General features: G+C 40.7%; 1 protein-coding gene across 1 annotated transcript in view; it reads left to right on the top strand.

Annotated features, from left to right (window-relative positions):
* LOC103254094 (dedicator of cytokinesis protein 1-like) overlaps window positions 1-17,819 on the top strand; it is a gene marked incomplete at its 3' end in the record, with an annotated part of 86,593 nt that extends 68,774 nt beyond the window's left edge. The window contains exons 21-25 of the mRNA XM_021709640.1: window positions 1,390-1,524; window positions 11,112-11,220; window positions 14,864-14,982; window positions 15,764-15,843; window positions 17,649-17,819. Of these exons, the coding sequence (XP_021565315.1) occupies window positions 1,390-1,524; window positions 11,112-11,220; window positions 14,864-14,982; window positions 15,764-15,843; window positions 17,649-17,819 (614 nt within the window). The remainder of the gene's footprint in view (window positions 1-1,389; window positions 1,525-11,111; window positions 11,221-14,863; window positions 14,983-15,763; window positions 15,844-17,648) is intronic.
* Window positions 17,820-18,692: the final 873 nt, after the last annotated feature.

The following is an 18,692-nucleotide window of genomic DNA, read 5'->3' as shown; positions in this document are numbered from 1 at the left end:
TAAAAATCTTTTAATGTATCCACTGATATAGTCTCATATATTGTTTTTACTCTTTTATCTAAGGATTTTTAGAAAATTCATTAAAAATTTAAGAATGTTTCCTCTTTAAAAATTATTTTTGGAATTGTAATTTTCACTGTAAGAACTCTAGTTTTAGAGAGCCAACTGAAACAAGTAGAGATAGCTGTGGTGCTTTCTAGAAAATAACATTGTTTCATGCCTTTTAAAAAAATTTCAGTGAAATACACACAACTTAAAATTACCGAATCAGCCGGGCTCGGTGGCTCAGCCTGTAATTCCGTGCCTTTGGGAGGCTGAGGTGAGTGGATTGCCTGAGCCCGCGGGTTCGAGACCCGCCTGGGCAGCGAGACCTCATCTCTACAATAAATCAAAAAATTAGCCGGGCGTGGTAGCGCGCGCCTGTAATTCTGGCTACTCGGAAAGCTGAGGAGGAAGGATCGCCGGAGCCCAGCAGGTCGAGGCTGCAGTGGCCGGGAGTGGTCACTGCACTCCAGTCTGGGCGACAGAGTGAGACTCCAACTCAAAAAAAAAAAAAAAAATTACCAAATCAATTTAAAGTGTACAATTCAATGGTGCTTAGTACATTTACAGTGTTTAAAAATCGTCACCATTATCCAGTCCAAGTATATTTTTGGTGTAATGTCTTTTCTGAAAAAAAAAAGTTTTTTCTAATGACAATTGCTCTTACTTCTTCTCCTTCCTCCCCTCCTCTTCCTCCTCTTCTTCTTTTTTTTTTTTTTTAAGAGCTGGAGTCCCATTCTGTCACCTAGGCTGAAGTACAGTGGTGCAGTCATAGGTCACTCTAATGAACTCCTGGGCTCACACAGTCCTCCTGCCTCAGCCTCCTGAGTAGCTGGGACTACAGGCATGTACCATCTGTATCCAGATAATTTTAAAAAATATATTTTTCTGGAGATAGAGTCTTGCTATATTGCTCAGGATGGCCTGAACTACTGGTTGCAAGTACTGGTTGCCTTGGCTTTCCAAAGTGCTGGGATTATAGACTGTGCCTGGCTGATTTTATTGTTTAACATTGGAGAAGTTAGTTTTTCCTATTGAAGACTTGGCTTCCTCAACTGTCAAACAGGATAATACTGCCTTGTAGTGTTGCTGTGGAGATTAAATTAGATTATGTGTTCAACCTGCTTAGAATAACATCTAAACTTCGAAAGTGCGTATTAAATTCTCAGACCTTGCTTCCCTGAGAAGTATTTTATCAGTCACTTTGATTAGAAAACATTTTGCAAATACGCGTATACTGATAAGTGGAAGCTGAAGTAACAATAACCCACTTGTGTATTTCTTTATCAGTTCAGGATTGAGATATTGTAATTTCTGAACTTACTTCTGTGTTTCCATTGTGAATAGGAAGCTGACGAAAGTATTAAGGAACTATGTGGACAATGCTGAGAAGCCGGGGATAAATGACCAGCTGTACAAAGCTATGAAAGCCTTAGAGTACATCTTCAAGTTCATTGTGCGCTCACGGATACTGTTCAATCAGTAGGTATCACCTGTGCTGGTTCACGACAGGACTTTTAGGAAACCCTTCACTTCCTCTCTTTCTTTTCTCCCTTCTTCCTTCCTTTCTTATCAAGGGGCTCTGAAGGTCTTTTCAAGATATCTTTAAACAGCAAAAAGCCTCCAAAGTACAAACAAAAATAAGACCAACAACAGCAGCCAAAATCATGTGAAATTGGGAAGAGGGCTTCCTCCCTTTCTTTTCTTCAACCAGAAACATGTTTTATTTCTGGAGAGATATTCCCATATATGACATTAGCATGGGAAAGGACTTTGGGTGTAGTGACATATTTCACATACTGTGAAATTTACAACTTATTTTTATAACTTACAAACTTATAACTTATAAATTACTTTCAAACTTTATAGTAAATGTAGGGGGATACAGGAGAAAAAAAAAAAAGAATATCAGTGTGTTTATTACCCCTGAACTGTATACTTGAAAAATGGTAAAGGTGATAAATTATATATGTATACTGTGCCTCAAGAAAAATATCTTAAAAATACATTGGGGGTATTAATAGCGTCATTATTTTATAGAGAACATTAATATTATAGATGTAGATTAAGAACTTCGCTAAAAGGACAGAACTTCCTGTTGGCCCATGGTATTTCACTGTGGAACCAGTGATTTCACCGACAGAAGCAACATGAAAAGTGATTTTGCTGAGTGTGGGGTGTGGAGTTCGACTTACTCTGCTTGCTTGTTTTGGGGGATGGCCAACCATGAGTGGGTGGCTTACCATGAGTAATGCTGATGGATGTTGGTTATTCTAGATCGACACTGTGCCTGAAATGAGTTCTACACACAGAGATGGAATTCATGAACCAGTGTCTCCCTGAATTAGAGAACACATTTCGCCTTTGAAAAGCACAAGTCTCTGTAACCAACCTATCAGTGAAAATCGGGACTTGAAGCAGTGTGGACACACATCAGTGCCATCCTTCCCGTTCCTCTTCACTTTATTTTCATTTGTCTGAAGCAGAAGTATCCACATAGGCTCAGGAGAAAGGGAAAAGGAAATTAAAAAATAAATACCGAAATATGGTCAAATAAGGCCAAAGAAACAAGTTAATGACTGTGTGTAGACCTATAAAAGGGACAAGCGGGGTGGTCACTACCAGTGATCAATGATACCAGCATTCCTGTTACTGGTCAAAAGACTGAGCATGCTTGTGCTCATTCTAGGGTCTTTGTGACTAAACCACAGTTTCTACACTGCCTTTTTTTTTAATATACAAAGACCCAGTGTTTGAGGGTATCATGGTTTTATCATTGACTAAGGTATCAAAGGCACGCTCTTTTATTTTGCATATGCTGCTTTGGTGAGATCCTTGCTGTGGAATTGTTTTCTGAAGGGTCTAAGCCACCAGTGATTTTTGTCACTGCTAGATATAAAAGATAACGTGGTATTCTAGGTTATATATTCTTGCATTTTGTTTGATTTTATTTTAATAGTTAATTATTTGAAAATGAACTTGGTACCCCCTATCTTGCTTTCATATTTTTCCCTAATTTTATATCTCTGATTACTCTGAAGCAAAAAACTTGAAAGAAGGCAACAGTCAGGTGATAGGGATTTTCTCATGTTTTATTTGAAAAGTTTTAGTCACGTGCAGTTTGTGATCAATATGACATTGGATTGGGAAGTTGATGATGCTCATCTTTTTTCCAGATACACTGCTGATTTCCTGTTCCTTCCGAGATTTGTAATGAAAAGAAATGTGCAGTGATAGTGTGTTTTTGCTATCACGGTAAATGTTATAATCATTTGTAAATTAATGCTGCTTTAGAAAAGATTCACTCACCCAGGTGGACCAGTAGCAAATTATTTCTCTGCCTCTCTCATTAATGTCTTTCAATTTCAAAGCACAAATGGCATAAGGTCTTAGAACCAGGGTTCATAACATGTATTTAGTTTTATCAATCTAAATAAATAACAATTTGATTGGCCATATATAACAGAAAAACCCAATTTATGTGTTTTTTATTTTTATTTTTTGAGTTGGGGTCTTAGTCACCAGTTCAAGTGCTTGGACTTTCTAGGCTTAGGTGATCCTTCTGCCGCAACCTCCTGAGTAACTGGGGCTACAGATACACACTACCACCATGCCTAGCTAGCTAATGTTTTGATTTCTTGTTCAGATGAGGGCTTGCTGTGTTGCCCAGGCTGGTCTTGAACTCCTGGGTGCCAGTGATCCTCCATCTCGGCCTCTCAAAGTGCTGGGATTACAAATGTGAGCCACTGCACCTAGCCCTAATTTATGTTTACTAGGTGAGGCTCACTTTTTTCCTCTCAAATAACATGAAACTCAGAGGAAGAGTTCCAAGCTCATACACTTGCATGAGAACTTGGTATCTTTGTGTCCTTGGCTTCTTTTCTCTCTCTGCCCCATCATCTTTTGGGTCTGTCTCTTTATCTCACGGTCCCAAGATGGCTCCTGCTCTTCCTGGGATCACATCTGCATTCTGGACAGAGGAAAGGGGAAGACAGAGGGGCAACTGTGCCAGCCACTCTTCTTTGAAAGAGCATTTCCCTATTCTTACAAAGTGTAATATACTTCTGTCACATGGGCCAGAACTGTGTCACATGACTACCCTAGCTGCAAGGGAGGCTAGAAAGGATTTTTAGATGGGCTTATTGATGCTTTCAGCAGAATCACAGTTCTTTTAGTAAAAGAGTTGGGAAAAATATATAACGGGTGGGCAATTAGCATTCTCTTCCTCACAATTTTAATCCAGAATGTCTATTGCCTGAGAGCTTAGAAATTCCCTAATTGCCTGAGAGCTCAGAACTTCTCTAGCTCATTCTGGGATACTAAATCCTACTTAACTAGATTCTGCAGAGCCTTTCTCCACATTAATTTGGGGGTCAGTCTCTGAAACTCCTGTCACCACTGTCTCTTTGGCTTTCAGTCATTGGAGCGCTAAGTGACCCATAGACAATATTCAGTCCTGCTGGGTTACACTGAAATCAAGTGGAAATTCTAGGGAAGAAATTATTTTTTGGAGGGCAGGCCCCTGGTAGACAGTGTTCTCCCACTAGGCAAGTGTTCTAGGAAGCTATCGGCATCAGCGTACCAGCTAGTGCTGTCGTGAGAGGCTGCGTTTGGATTCAGTGAATTTTTAATGCGTTTGCCCATTTCATGATGAGTGATTTACAAGTATACCTGCCCACACTGTGCTGAGTATTCAGCAACTTTCTATTCACTCTTTCTATTCATCTGATCTCACTCTGAGTGAGTTTATTTTGTTTCCCTGGAAACAAAAAAAAAGTCCTCAGAGGGAAACGTTTTGCTGATGTAGAGGAGGTGAAACAAAAAATAGCAGAAGCACTAAAAGGTGAGTTCAAAACTGTTTTGAGCAGGGGAAAAAGCATCTCCATTGGTGTATTGCCTTAAACGAAGAGTACCTTGCAGGTGACTGAAGTTTAAACGTGTAAGAATAATACACAATTTTTTAATAAATAAATTCCGATTTGGGGGGGTCCTCCCTAGTACTCAGCTGACCCTTGTGTATGAGACAGGAAGTGTTCTTTCTGTTGCTTGGCAGTGTGGCACAGACCGTGGGCCCTCCACCTACCTTTGTCCTGGTGTGGATCCTGAAGGAGCCAGGTCTGATCTAGCATTGAGTTTATTTGCTGGGATAACTTGCTTGTCAGGAGTGCTGAGACTGTTGATGACACTAAGTGATCAGAATCTGAGTCACAACCTCCAAGACTATTGCCTGGGCATTCCAGGCATGAGTTAATCAAGTACCGCTGTTGTGGAAGGGGGCTTAAAAAGACATCTACAGTGTCAAAAATTAGACTAAGCATGAACTCAGCCTTTGCACAGTTAAGCGTGTACTCAGCCTTTACATAGTTAAAAATTTCCCTTCCTGGAAACTGGCAACAGTACCTGCTGGCTAGGTTAAACTGTTGAACAACTTTTTTTTTCCACTTCTGTGAACCCCACTAGCATTGTTTGAGAAGTACCTAGGCCTCCAGGATGTTACGGTTTGGCCCACTTGGAAAGTCCCAATGTGGTTTTGCCTCATTTAAGCAAGCCCCTAGAGCAAATGGGGGCCCTTGCTGTGGGACTGGCATGTCCAGCAGGCAACTGGCCGCTGGCCTGACTCTTGGCTAATAAACCTCTCCTTTTATAACTTGTCTTTTGGTGTCGGTGTCTGTGAATTAAGCGCTAGGTCCCTATTTCACTGTGATCCTGAAAATGTTGAAGATCACATTCCATTCCCTTTCTCCCTCCCGCCCTCCTTCTCTTTCCCTTTTCTTTCTCCTTTATCTCGTTCTTCTTCCATAAATACTTAATGAAGTTTTGAACCCTACCTGTATCCCAGACTTTATATTTTTTTCTTCATAGGTTTTCTAAATGTGGATCTTCGTTGTTGCTATGAGTCTTGAAGGAAGAGAAGGACATAACATTTCTCAAAATGTAGCTGCATTGTGTGGATATCATAAACTCTCTAATTTAAATCTGTATTCTAAAATCATTGAAAAGATATTCTGGTGTCTTACAAATTCTATGGTTAAAAAAAAATCTCACGCCCTTAGAAGCATGGACAATAGGGCTAAAATCCTGGAATAACCTCACCCCTTCTATCCTCCTCAGCCTAACTGCTTGTTGCAAGTCAGTTGTTACTTCTTCTTCTGTGATATCAAAGGCCTTGATTTTAGATGGAATTATATTTCTATTTTGTATGGGCTACTCAAAGGAAAAGAAGTCCTACATCTCATGCAGATGTCTGAATGTTTGATCCCCAGCAAGCTCTAAGCAGGTCTCCTGTGTGGTGCTTTCAGAAGTGGGGAAGAAAACAAAGTAAGCCTCTCATTGTCTTACCTGCAGCACATTTATTACCTTGGGAGAAAAACAATTGTGCTCACAGCTGGAATTGATGAGAGTGTGTTTTCCTTTTTGCGGTTCGAATAAACTTTTGAGATCTTTTATTTTTCTTCTTTCTAAATGGTCTACTGTGTTTTCTTATAATTCTGTAGTTTTGCTAAATTCCAAGATAATTGACAGTCATTATTCTTCCAAAGAACAAAGAAGTGAAACTTTGGAGATGAAGATACTGAATCTTATCACAGTTAACTTACTGTCTTTCTTGGTATGCAGTTCCATACTTTTTGTTTTGTTTACAAACCTCATTTTGTTTTGAAATGAGAACGGCAGTTTAAAAGCTCTGGCCCAAAGATATTTGGTTCCTGGGGAAACCAATGAAAAATTCCTGACTGCCAGGGGCGCTTCTCCACTGGTTTTTGTTTGTCTGTGTTTTCTGTGTGGGCGGATCACATTAACTAGAAAGCCAGAAAACAGATATCCTGCATTAGACCTTCCGAATCAAATTACTAAATCTAGTTATCGCTTGGCTCTTCTTTTGGCTTTCCTGTGCTTTGTAGAGTTTTTGCCTGTCACCTGGTGTTGGCTTTGTAAATAATTAGTTATTGATCATGAATAAGTTGTGCAGATTTTTTAGCTGTCATTCCCTGGGTCACAAAACAGAAGGTAGTTAATAGACAAAGATCCTGTCATTCGTTGTTAATGAATACTTATTTAAGTAGAGTGAAGAATGAGTGCATTTTATCCATCTATTTATCAATATGTCTGAGTTCTTTTTTCTCAGCCTTTCCTCTGCTTCGAGGCGGGTCATACAGGTGACTCTTTCTGGTTTCTTTAAGAGAATGATGTGTTGAAATTCTGGAGACTTCCCTAGTAATCTTTAGTTACAGAAAAATACTTCAAAGGGATCACTGCTAAAATGTTAACAGACACTTATACGTTCTAAACATGTTGGTTGGCAGCAGAGAAGCTGATGATTAATTTTTCATCCTTTAGAGGATCTTGGTAGAATTTCAAAAATATTAAAAATTCATTAATTATGCTTTATAGATGTTGAAGCTGTATTATTTGGGGCATACAGATATATAATTGTGATATCTTTCTTGTGGATTCACCCCTTCATCAATATGCAAAATTTCTCTTAATCTTTTACATTAACGTTTGCATGGAATACCTTTTTGCATTCTTGTATTTTCAACCTTTCTTTGTCTAATTTAAGGCATATCTCTCATTAGCAACATATCTGTATTTTTATTTAATCTAGTCTGACAATTTTTTAAATTGAGAATTTCATTCATGTATAATATAATTAAAGAATATATTGGGTTTATATCTGTTATTTTTTAATTAATTTTTTTTCTTTCCTTTTTTTTTTTTTTGAGTTGGTGTCTCACTCTGAAGCCCAGCCTGGAGTGCAGTGGCATGCTCACAGCCACTGCAGCCTCGATCTGCTGGGCTCAGGCGATCCTTCTACTTCAGTCTTCCAGGTAGCTGGAACTACAGGCACGTGCCACCATGCCTGACTAATTTTTTGATTCATTGTAGAGATGAAGTCTGACCAAGTTGCCCAGGCTGGTCTCGAACACCTGGACTCAGGCAATCCTCTTGCCTTGGTCTCCCAAATGCTGGAATTATAGGCGTGAGCCACCATGCCTGGCCATGAATTAATTTTCTCTTTTATCCATCTCTATTCTGTTCCCCTTTTCCTCCTTTTTTGTATTCTTTTGTACCAGTTAAACTTTGTTTTTTTATCATCTCATTATTTTCTACTTTCTTTGCATGCTAAATATTATTTTACTATAATTTTAGCAATTATCCTAGAGATGGTAACATGCATGTTGGACTTAATGTAGAATAATTGAAATTATTACTGTAATGCCCTGATAATGCTAGATATGGCTAGGAAGATGACACATTTATAATTCTCATTTTCTCCTTCTTCTCTGTTGTATTATTACTTCATGTATCCTACATTTCAATTCTACATATATTTTAAATCTCATAAGACATAGCTATATAGTTTATACCATCAGTATTCTTTTGACGTGTTTTATAATTGTGTTTTGTTCTTCAATTTCACATTTCCCTTTGGGAGTATTCCTCCTCTGTCCAAAGAATTTCTCGTAGAATTACTTTTAGTCTAGGCCGGCTACATGGCTTTGCATGAAAATGATTTATTTCATTTTTTGTGTTTGGAATATATTTTCATTTACTATAGCATTCTAGGTTGGCTTTCTTCCTCCAGAAGGATGTTTTCTGTTATCTTTTGGTTTCCATCATTTCTGGTGAAAAATCAGCTCTCAGACTTATTATTATTATTTTTAATACTTTTGAAGTTATTGGTGTCTTTTTCTTCTCTATTTTATAGTTTGTCTGTGGTTATTGACAGTCTTACCATGGGTTGCATGGTAATGTTTTGCTTTTTATTTATTCTGTATTGGATTTTTGAATTTTTAGAATGATATCTTTAGAAAATTTTGGAAAATTGTGGCTATTATCTATTCTAATGTTACATTTGTCACATTATCTTCCTATTTTTCTCCTGGCACTTCAATTACATGTATATTAGATCTCTTCATTGTGCCCACATATCCTGATAGCTCTCTTCTGCATTTTATTCCTGTATACTTCTGCTTAGTTATTTTCCTGTGGATTGTCTTCCATTTCACTAATTCTGTCTCTTGCTCTGTCTACTCTTAGTTAACTCATATAATGAATTCTTAATTTTAGATAGTATTTTTTATAGTTTTAGAATTTCCATTTGATTATTTTTTATAGATTCATTTCTCTGTTAAAATTTTTCTTGGCTTGGCATGGTGACTCAAGCTGTAATCCCAGCACTTTGGGAGGCCGAGGTGAGAGGATTGCCTGAGCCCATGGGTTTGAGACCACCCTTGGCAACATTGTGAGACCTCGTCTCTACAATAAGTAAAAAAATTAGCCTGGTGTGGTAGCACATGCGTGTAGTTCTGGCCACTTGGAAAGCAGAGGTGAAAGGATCACCAGAGTCCAGCAGATTGGCACTGAGGTGGCCTTGAGCATGCCACTGTATTCCAGTCTGGGTGACAGAGTGAGACTCCAACTCAAAAAAAAATTTGCCTTCGATTTTTGATCTATTTTATTTTCTCTATCTTAAAATATAACAATTATAGTTGTTTTGATGTTCTAGTTAGGAAACCGTACTATTGCAATCATCTATGGGTCTGTTTTTTTTTTTTTTTCTCTTTGACTTGACCATGTGATCTGTTTTTTTGTTTTTTGTTTTGCTGAGTTTTGTAATTTGTATTTGAAGTGGGACTGTTTGTATGTAATACTGTAGAAGCTTCAAATGAAGTGATAATTCATCCTGCCTTCTTCTAGACAGAGAAAGGTGCTACTGACCACCTTACTCTAATCAGAGACTATGCTCAATCAAGGCTGCACTGTAGCCTTGGTAAGCTTCAGTCTACATTTAATGTGCCCTGGCTCCCTAAGGGTCTGCTGTGTTACCTGGGGCTTCTCTCCCTGGTGTTTTCCAAACAATAGTCATTTTCTCTGATGATTGGTAAAAATTCCACTCTGCTTGATGGAGATTTTCATTTGAGTTTTTATCTTTTACCCCGTGTAGCTCTAGGAATTGGCAGATACCCTGAAGGGAAAAATGGCTGCATCCTTGAAGCCTTCCCAAGTGTTGCACCAGTCTGCCAGATGTTCTCCATGCCACCTGAAAGCAGAAGTTCATGAATTCATAATTTTAATTGTTTGGTACACCATTTAAGCAAACCCTTATTTGAAAACCATTATTTACAAAAAAAGATAAACTAGGTTGAAGTTTCTCATTTTACACAGAACTTGTTTTACAGTGAGACTCATTTAAATGTAAGATTACCTCTGGGGTAATTAATTATCACTTAGTTTACAAAATTTTTCAATGTACACAAGTTTTCAGGTATGGTATACTTCTAATTAGGCAGAAAACTAGCCTGTATTAATAAAACATCCAAGTCACAATATTTAAAAATGCTAATGCATTGCTTTTTAGTATTGCAGCAACTTGAAGTAACTGCTAAGAAATAATTTATAGATGAAACTTATTTATAGTTAGTAACATATAGTAGCATACATGTAACCAATGTACATCTCCCTCATTATTCACTTACTGAGTATATCCCACCTCTTGAAAATTTTTTTGTTGCCACTGATTCTAAGATGAGTGAATTTGTGTAGTGTCATTGCTCTGAAAGACAGTAATTTAAATTTACTAGTATCATATCACTTAAAAATAGCTATAAGATCATAGTAAATTTAGGCAGTTAAGTGCATTTGTGATTTTCAATATGTGGCATTATGGGTTTAAAAACACTGGTGGGAAACACACCAAAATATTAATAGTGCAATTTCTTTGGGATGGAATTAAGGCTGAATGTCTTCATCCTCCTACCTTCCGTCTCTTCCTCTCTCTGTCCCTCCCTTTCTGTATATTTGTGGTGTTTTCCAGGCTTATAAAGTGTAGTATGTTGCAGTGCAAAAAGGCAATACGTAGTATCATTAAGAATCGGCTTTAATGTGGCGATGGATCTCCGTAGTTGAGTGGTCCGGATTAATCTGTTTGCCAAGTTGCCTTCCATGTTTCATGGGTGTTGAGGAAATGGCCTCACATTCTGACTTGTCACCCAAGCAACTTCCTTCATGGCTACAGCCGTGTTGAAATGTTCTCTGCCAGGTGCTTACAGTTTCGTGTTTCTTTGCAGACTATATGAAAACAAAGGAGAGGCTGACTTTGTGGAGTCTTTGCTGCAGCTGTTCAGATCCATCAATGACATGATGTGCAGCATGTCAGACCAGACGGTCAGGGTGAAGGTAGGTGCCAGCTGCTTGTTTTATTTTCCTTTTAAATCTGTATAATTCAGGGTTAGGTATACGAACGTTGAGTATGCAGGTACCCTTGTCGATGAGGTGTTGCCAGCCACTTTTAAGATGGACTTTCATTTATTTATTTTATTTTATTATTCTTTTTTGAGGTAGGTATTTTTATTGCAGTGAATTCACTTGTCTGAGATACTAGTTGTTGATGTCAGAGGTCTCATTTCATTTCCAGAGCTGTGTTCTTTTTTTCTTTTGATTTTAGTTGGCATGTAATAATTGCACATATTTATGGGATACAGACCAATATTTTGATACAGGTATATGGCGTGTAATGATTAGATTAGGTTAATTAGCATATTCATCACCTTGAACATTTATCATTGCTTTGTGTCATGAACATTCAAAGCCCTCTCATCTGGCTTTGCAACACATACACTAAATTGTTGTTTACCATATTCATTCTACAGTGCTATAGAATACTGGAATTTATTTTTCCCATCTAGCTGAAACTTTGTATCAAGGCTGACTTTGAGATGAAGGGCTTCCTCTGCCAGCTAGGAGAAGGGACTATACACCCTGCAAAGCCTGAATTTGAGCAAAAGCCCCGGGGTCTCTTTTGTAGTGAACGTCATCTGTTCCACGTGCAGTGAAATTCTTTTTCCCTTCCTCCCTTCTCCGAGTGCTCTTACGTATTTTCATTGCTTCTCTCTTTGCTCTTTGGCAAGGAGAGGTTCTGAATTTACTTGATTTAAACAAGGAGGGATGAATGAAAAAGATGTTTTGCACCAGATCCGCCAGGGCTGCTACGTCCTGGCAATGGTGCTACATCGTCTGCCTTTAGCGGATCTTTGCACCGGGCAGAAGAGTGAGCCATGCAGCGCTCTGGTCTTTCTAGTCTTCTCCTCACTTTTGGTGACCTGGCTTCAGGCTGTTGTCCTTTGGAAGAAAGATGTCTTCCGCTCACGTGAGGCCTGAGGGTTCTTCAGGACACTCCCTGGTGTGGAGGTACCTGGAACACAGAATGCAGAGAGGGGCCGTGGAGTAGCCCCAGGACCCCGCAATTCTTGGCATCCCCTTATGGCAGTGAGTGTGAGGCTGTCTTTCTGCAGAAAGAGCGGTGTGGTTTGCATTTTGCTGTCTTAATTCCCTCAGAGAACAAGAATCTTCCAAGGGATTGACTTACGGCTTTCACTCGACTCCTCACGACTCGTGGAAAATGTCTTTGTCCTTGCTGCCCCTTTTTAATCTTCTTTGAGTGTATCATTTCAGAAAGCATTCTGAGGGCGATTGTTTTAGAATTGTTCTAGGCAAGTCATGTCTCAGCCTTAAGGCTTTGCCATACACTCTGGGACAAAGATGGATGTGCACTGAGACAGGTCTCCTGGCTGCTATGACCGACATGAATCAAGTCAGAGCTTTTACTGTTCACCTCTGAGGGGGTGAGCATTCGTGTAGAGCCCTGGGCCTCTTCATTACAGTTTCTTGATCTTTACATGAATTTATTGTAAAAACTGGAGAATGATAGACAAAGAAATGCATAAGGTCCATACGTGAAAGCTTTAGGTGAATTCTTTTGGGAATTTGATATCGCCTAAAGCTGCCTCAAGGTTAAAATTAGCAGTGTGTTCGGTACATTTACTACTGAATTCAGTGGCATTTTAGAAAAACAGACTGGTGGAGTATAGGAATAGACAAAAATTATAGGAAGTTTTGAGCCCAGAAGTAATTTTAGATGGCTAAATATATTCCTACATACTAAATTTGATTGGGCTTGACTTGTGTCTGCTTACCTCCCTTGAAGTCAAATATTTAGTGACTAGAGAAAGGGAAGACCTTTCTTTGGGGGGATGTTTTATTATAAGACATGATTAAATCTAGTGATGTTCATGCATTGATGCAAACCTTTTATCTGCAAGGTGGGTGTGTGGCATTTTATTGGAAATGTTGCCTCTCTTGCTGCTAATTTGGTATCATATTATTTAATAATGAACATACTTTCAGAATTGGAGATTTAAGGTCTCATACGACGCAGCCTTAGTTTTTGTGTTGTTTTCGCTTTTAGTTTTGCTGTGTTGAGCAGGAAATGCCATTGTGAATTGTCTTATGCAGAGAAAGTGTTTTTCAGACTGTGGCATTTCTTAAAGGTTATGTGGTGTTTCCCAAAGGGTGGCTCTTGTGGGCTGTTTTGACTTTCCTCATCTGTGAGCCCTTATGCCTTCATGGCGTTATTCTGGGTGACCTGGCAGCTGTTCTCTGTCTGCGAGAGCCCCGAACCCTGTCATCACCTCTCAGAACTGAAACTACCACTTACATCCACTTGGAGGACTTTTTCCGCCACGGGGTTTTATGCTTTCATGAAGGGAGAGCAAGATTTTCAGACGGTATTTATTGCGGGAGAAACACAGCCTCAAAAGAGAGTTTTCAACAGTGTCGTTTTCCATTGAGGTAGTGACTAAATTTTGATCAGGTCATTTAAGTGAGAAAACACACACATGGAGGAATTGAGGCAAGATTTCGTTTTAAATGGACGAGGAAATTCCACTGAGTGTGTGAACACCAGCTCCCCACACTTTCTTCTGCTAGGTGGCCACCTGAGATCACCTCCGCTTCCCAGGTTCCTGTTCCCCCATGTCCAGGTGTTTCTGGAGACAAACCCACTGTTGTGCCACTTTACAATCCCTCAGGTGGTGTTCCCTAGCCCCAGGGCTGCAGCCAGATCCCTTAACAATTTTTAAAAATATGATAACATAACATTAAATTGATCATTTTAGTCATTTTTAAGTGTATCATTCAGTGACTTCAAAGCATTGTTGGTAACCGGAACCACCATCCATCTCCAGAATGGTTTTCATCTTCCCAAGTGGAAACTTCATCTCTATTAATCACTACCTGGCCTCCCTTGCCCCACCCACAAGTCCTGAGCAGCCGCCATTCCACTTGCCGTGTCGACAGATTTAATTCGGAACCTCACATAAATGAATTCATACAGTATCTCAGTCCTTTTGTGTCTGGCTTCTTTTGCTTACTGTGATGTCTTCAAGCTTCAACCAAGTTGTAGCATGTGTCAGAATTTCCTTCTTTTTTAAGGTTGATAGTCTGTGTGTATATCTACATTTTGCTTATCCGTTCATTTATCAATGGACAATTGGATTGTTTCCACCTCTTGGCTGTTGTGAATGGTGCTGCTATAAACGTAGTGTGCAGGTGTCTCTTTGAGACCCTGCCTTCAGCTCTCTGATAAATGCCCAGAAGCAGAATTGCAGTGTCCTGTGGTAATTCTCCATTTAATTTTTTGAGGAGTCACCATACTGTTTTTCACAGAGCTCTGTGAACTTGGACTCTGAGAACTTGGACTCAAGTTCTCTTTTTAATTCCTGATTGGCTTTACATCAGCAGCCATTTCTGGCAGCGTCTCAAGTTCCTCCAGGCTTATTCCCTACCGTACCCAGCCACCTTTGGTGATGCTGCTGTAATCTGAAAAGATTATCTTGGAACTCTTTCTGAAGAAGGCAAGTCCATCCTACTACCCAGCACTTAACCTTCTACCTGTGCTGAGGTCTCCTGCCCCCTCTGGGATCCCGCTGGATCTTGGATCTATTGTCTTCACCTCCGATTGTCCTTTCTCCTTTGTCTGCAGTTAGGCCCAGGCATTCTGAAAGTTCAACAAATGCTTTGCGTCTCCTTCTTGGCCATCTGCTTCTCTCTCTTTGTCCTACCTTACAGGAGGGTCCTCTCACCGGTTGCTGCTGCCCTCGGGTTCTGTTTTCTGCTCTTTTCCAGGTGTTTTGCCTGCCCCTGCCCTCATGTGACCCAGTGGCACCTCCGCTGTGGCATCCCCAAGCCAGCCTTGGGATATTTCCTTCTGATTCCTGGTCTTCCTTTTGCTCTCCTGGGCAGTTATGCCATGAACCGCTGTGCTTGTTGAGGCGTTTCTTTCCTTATGCTGAAATTATAGCCGGAAATTTAACTGTTCTCACACCTTCTTGCTGTACCTGCCCTTTCTGGTTTCCTGGCATCCATTTCGGTGTTTTCCTAAGGCTCGTGTCTGGTGATGGCTTGATTTTTCTCAGCAAACTGCCATTCTTCAGCTGCCAGGAGACTCAGATCCCAAGTCTGCCATGCAGGCTTCTTCACGGTCAACTCAACCAGCTCCCCCAGCCATTTTCCTTTTAGAGAGTCACATAGAATGCCTGCCCCAGGAAACACCAGACACCTGGATGCTCTGAAGTCTCTGAGGGTTAACTTCTCAGATCAGTCGTTGATAGGAATTAAGCATGCACGTGCTCAAAGTGTGAGTAACCATAGCTGGTATTTGTTGATTGCCTACTGCTCTAAGTGCTTCTTGTTGATCAACTTATTTGCTCCTTACAATGACCCTGTTAAATAGATATTATCATTGCTTTGAGATGAAGGCACTGAGGCTTAGAGACGTTAATTAACCTGCCCAAAGCCACACAGCTAGGACAGGGTAGGGCCCTGGTTTAAGCCCTGGTTGCCTAGTTCCAGGGCCACTCTTTTTCCCCTTCCGGTCCTGCAGGGATACCATTGCTAAGCGCCAGCTGTTCCGTGGTGTTTGGAAACAGAGCCCATACCCATATCTGCATCAGTGGATTATGGGTCTGTACTGGATGCTTTGGGCTTCCTTATGGAGTTTTCTATCTGAGTGGAGGTAGTCTGTGTACAGGCTTGAAACAGTTAAAAAAAAAAAACAACTTTGAATCCTGCGCCTTTGGGAGGCTGAGGTGAGTGGATTGCCTGAGCCCGCGGGTTCGAGACCCGCCTGGGCAGCAAGACCTCATCTCTACAATAAATCAAAAAATCAGCAGGGCGTGGTAGTGTGTGCTTGTAATTCCGGCTACTCGGAAGGCTGAGGCGGAAGGATCGCCGGAGCCCAGCAGGTCGAGGCTGCGGTGGCCGGGAGCAGCCATTGCACTCCGGTCTGGGCAACAGAGTGAGACTCCAACTCAAAAACAAAAAAACAAACAAAAAAAAACTTTGACGATTTACCACAAAATTTGGGAGAGACTTGAAGGGGAGGGGGTAAAGTGAGTTGGAGGGAGCTGATACCCAAGGCTTCTGGGTTGGCAGCAGGTGGTTCTGTTTCTTGACCTCCCATGGATGGCAAAGCTGGGATGGGGGTGTCTGAAACTTTGCAGTCTGTTCTCACAGGCACTGGTATTTTCCTTCACTTCCACAAACATCCCTGCCTTCCCTCTGGAATGACCCTGGAAAAGCCTCTGCACGTATGACCTAGGCACACTTTGTTGTTCTTTCTGTGGCTGAGAATCCTGGAATTTTTTGTAGAAGGAAACTTTGACCATGATCTATAGCAAGAAATGGAGTCTTACTCAGTATGAGTGTTTGTGAGTGCGTGTGCTTGTTGTGTATGTGTGCACACACATGTGCTGTGTATATGCAGCTGAAAAAACGGTTTATGAGAAAGTTTTACACTTATTCCATGTGTTGCATTCTGGCATTTTCTTTTCTTTTTTTTTTTGAGTTGGAGTCTCATTCTGTCACCCAGACTAGAGTGCAGTGGCCGCTCCTGGCCACCACAGCCTCGACCTGCTGGGCTCTGGCGATCCTTCTGCCTCAACTTTCCAAGGAGCTGGAACTACAGGCACGCGCTACTACACCCAGCTAATTTTTGATTTGTTGTAGAGATGAGGTCTCGCCAAGTTGCCCAGGTGGGTCTCGAACCCGCGGGCTCAGGCAATCCGCTCACCTCGGCCTCCCAAAGTGCTGGGATTACAGGCTGAGCCACCGAGCCCGGCTGGCACTTTTTATCCTCATTTCCTTTCGTCTATTCTACACTAATGCATTTTACTTAAAAAAAAATTGTTGGCTGACAGGCGCGACATGCATTTCCTGAGCAGCTAATGGATCTCAACCAGCATCTGAAGGACACTGGTCTTTGCTGGTCTTTGGGGCTCGACCCTGTGTCTCTTGTTCGGTTTGTGATGAGAATATGATGGTTAGTTTTCTGCTTTTCTTCCACTGTTGTGTAGGCCCCCAGGCCCCTGGCGCTCAGGCAGCTCTCCCTACCAGCCTGTGGATTAGACTGGGGTGAAGATAAGTTGAATCGGAGGCCCCCCCAAGCTGAGGTTGGCACACAGATGTTTGAGGGTTTGTGTTTCTTCTGGGGAGGGCCGCCCCCGGGGAGCAGGCTTCCCTGTCTCTTCCCTTTTTAACCATCTTACAGTCCCGTTTCCATCTGGCCTTCTTAGAAAGGAGCTGTTTTGGAAATCAGCTAGCCTGTAATCTCAGTAAATACAGCTGATGGGCGAGTTTTGCCCTCCCAGAGGCACGTTCTTAATTTCCTTAAAATAATTTCCTGACTTAAAACGCACTGTACTTCTTGCCTTATTACTTTAGCCTACATTTGTCCTTATGAGAAGTTTTTGTTGCTCTTGTCTACCCAGTTCCAAGCCGGTGTCTGGGATTCATACTGCTACTCATGAATGTGTACATTTTGAATTTGATTGTCCTCAGAAAAAAGGGCCTGAATGTTTTAGCGAGGGTGACCAATAAGGACCCGACACAATATGATTTGCTCGCTGATGAGGAAATCGGCTTTCACCTGACACCTCACAGTACTGGCAGCTCTTAACTTAGCCCCGTTCTCTTGAGTGCTGTGTTCAAGGTTTTCGTAAAGATGTGAAGTCTTGTTAGTTGGATTACACAAAGCAGGCATTTCTCGTGTCCTTGCCCTCAGTTTTAAAAGTAATGTGTGATCTGGTTAGAAAATGTCAAAAAGTTAATTAAGAAAAATAACCATCATTTATCACTTCACCTTCCAGAGATTACACTGTTAGCACTTTTGTCTTTGTAAGCTCTTTCTCTTCATTTGGCATCATCGTGTGTGTGTGTGTGTGTGTGTGTGTGTGTGTGTGTGTGTGTGTGTGTGTGTGTACGTGCATTTATTCCATATGATGCATTCTGGCATTTTCTAATCTAGTCTCTTTTAGTCAATTCTAGACTAATGTGTTTTACCTAAAAAAAATTGTTGGTTGACAGGCACTATGTGTATTTCATGAGCATGTGTGTGTATACACATATGTACATAAAATACATTCCTATGTGTATATATAAATATACTCTTTTACAATGTTCATGTTTTCTACATATGTTTGCTTATGTTTTTCAATATTGTTTAGAAACGTATTTTTCAAGGTTATGCATTACCTCATGGTTCTGTTGTAACTTATTTAATCAATTTTCTATTTGAGGGCACTTTGCTGGTTTCTAGTTTTCATCTCCATGAGTGGTGCTTGGCTCACTCTCTCTATTTATGGCAAAGGCCATGTTCCATCTGGTTCGCTTTGAGGCATCCAGATTTCCAAATGCTCTAAAGTCCTATGAAAGTCATGATCAAGGCTGTTAGGACTGGCCTCCTGGATGATGAATCTGCATATCTTTCATCAGGGCCATTTGTGTTAAACGCAACTGTCTGGATTTGGTTTCCC

Source organism: Carlito syrichta, unplaced genomic scaffold (assembly GCF_000164805.1).
Source record: "Carlito syrichta isolate Samal-C Ts95f unplaced genomic scaffold, Tarsius_syrichta-2.0.1 Scaffold269596, whole genome shotgun sequence".
Lineage (NCBI taxonomy): Eukaryota > Metazoa > Chordata > Mammalia > Primates > Tarsiidae > Carlito > Carlito syrichta.
Note: the sequence above shows the minus strand (reverse complement) of the source record. Positions and strands in the feature narration are given on the sequence as shown.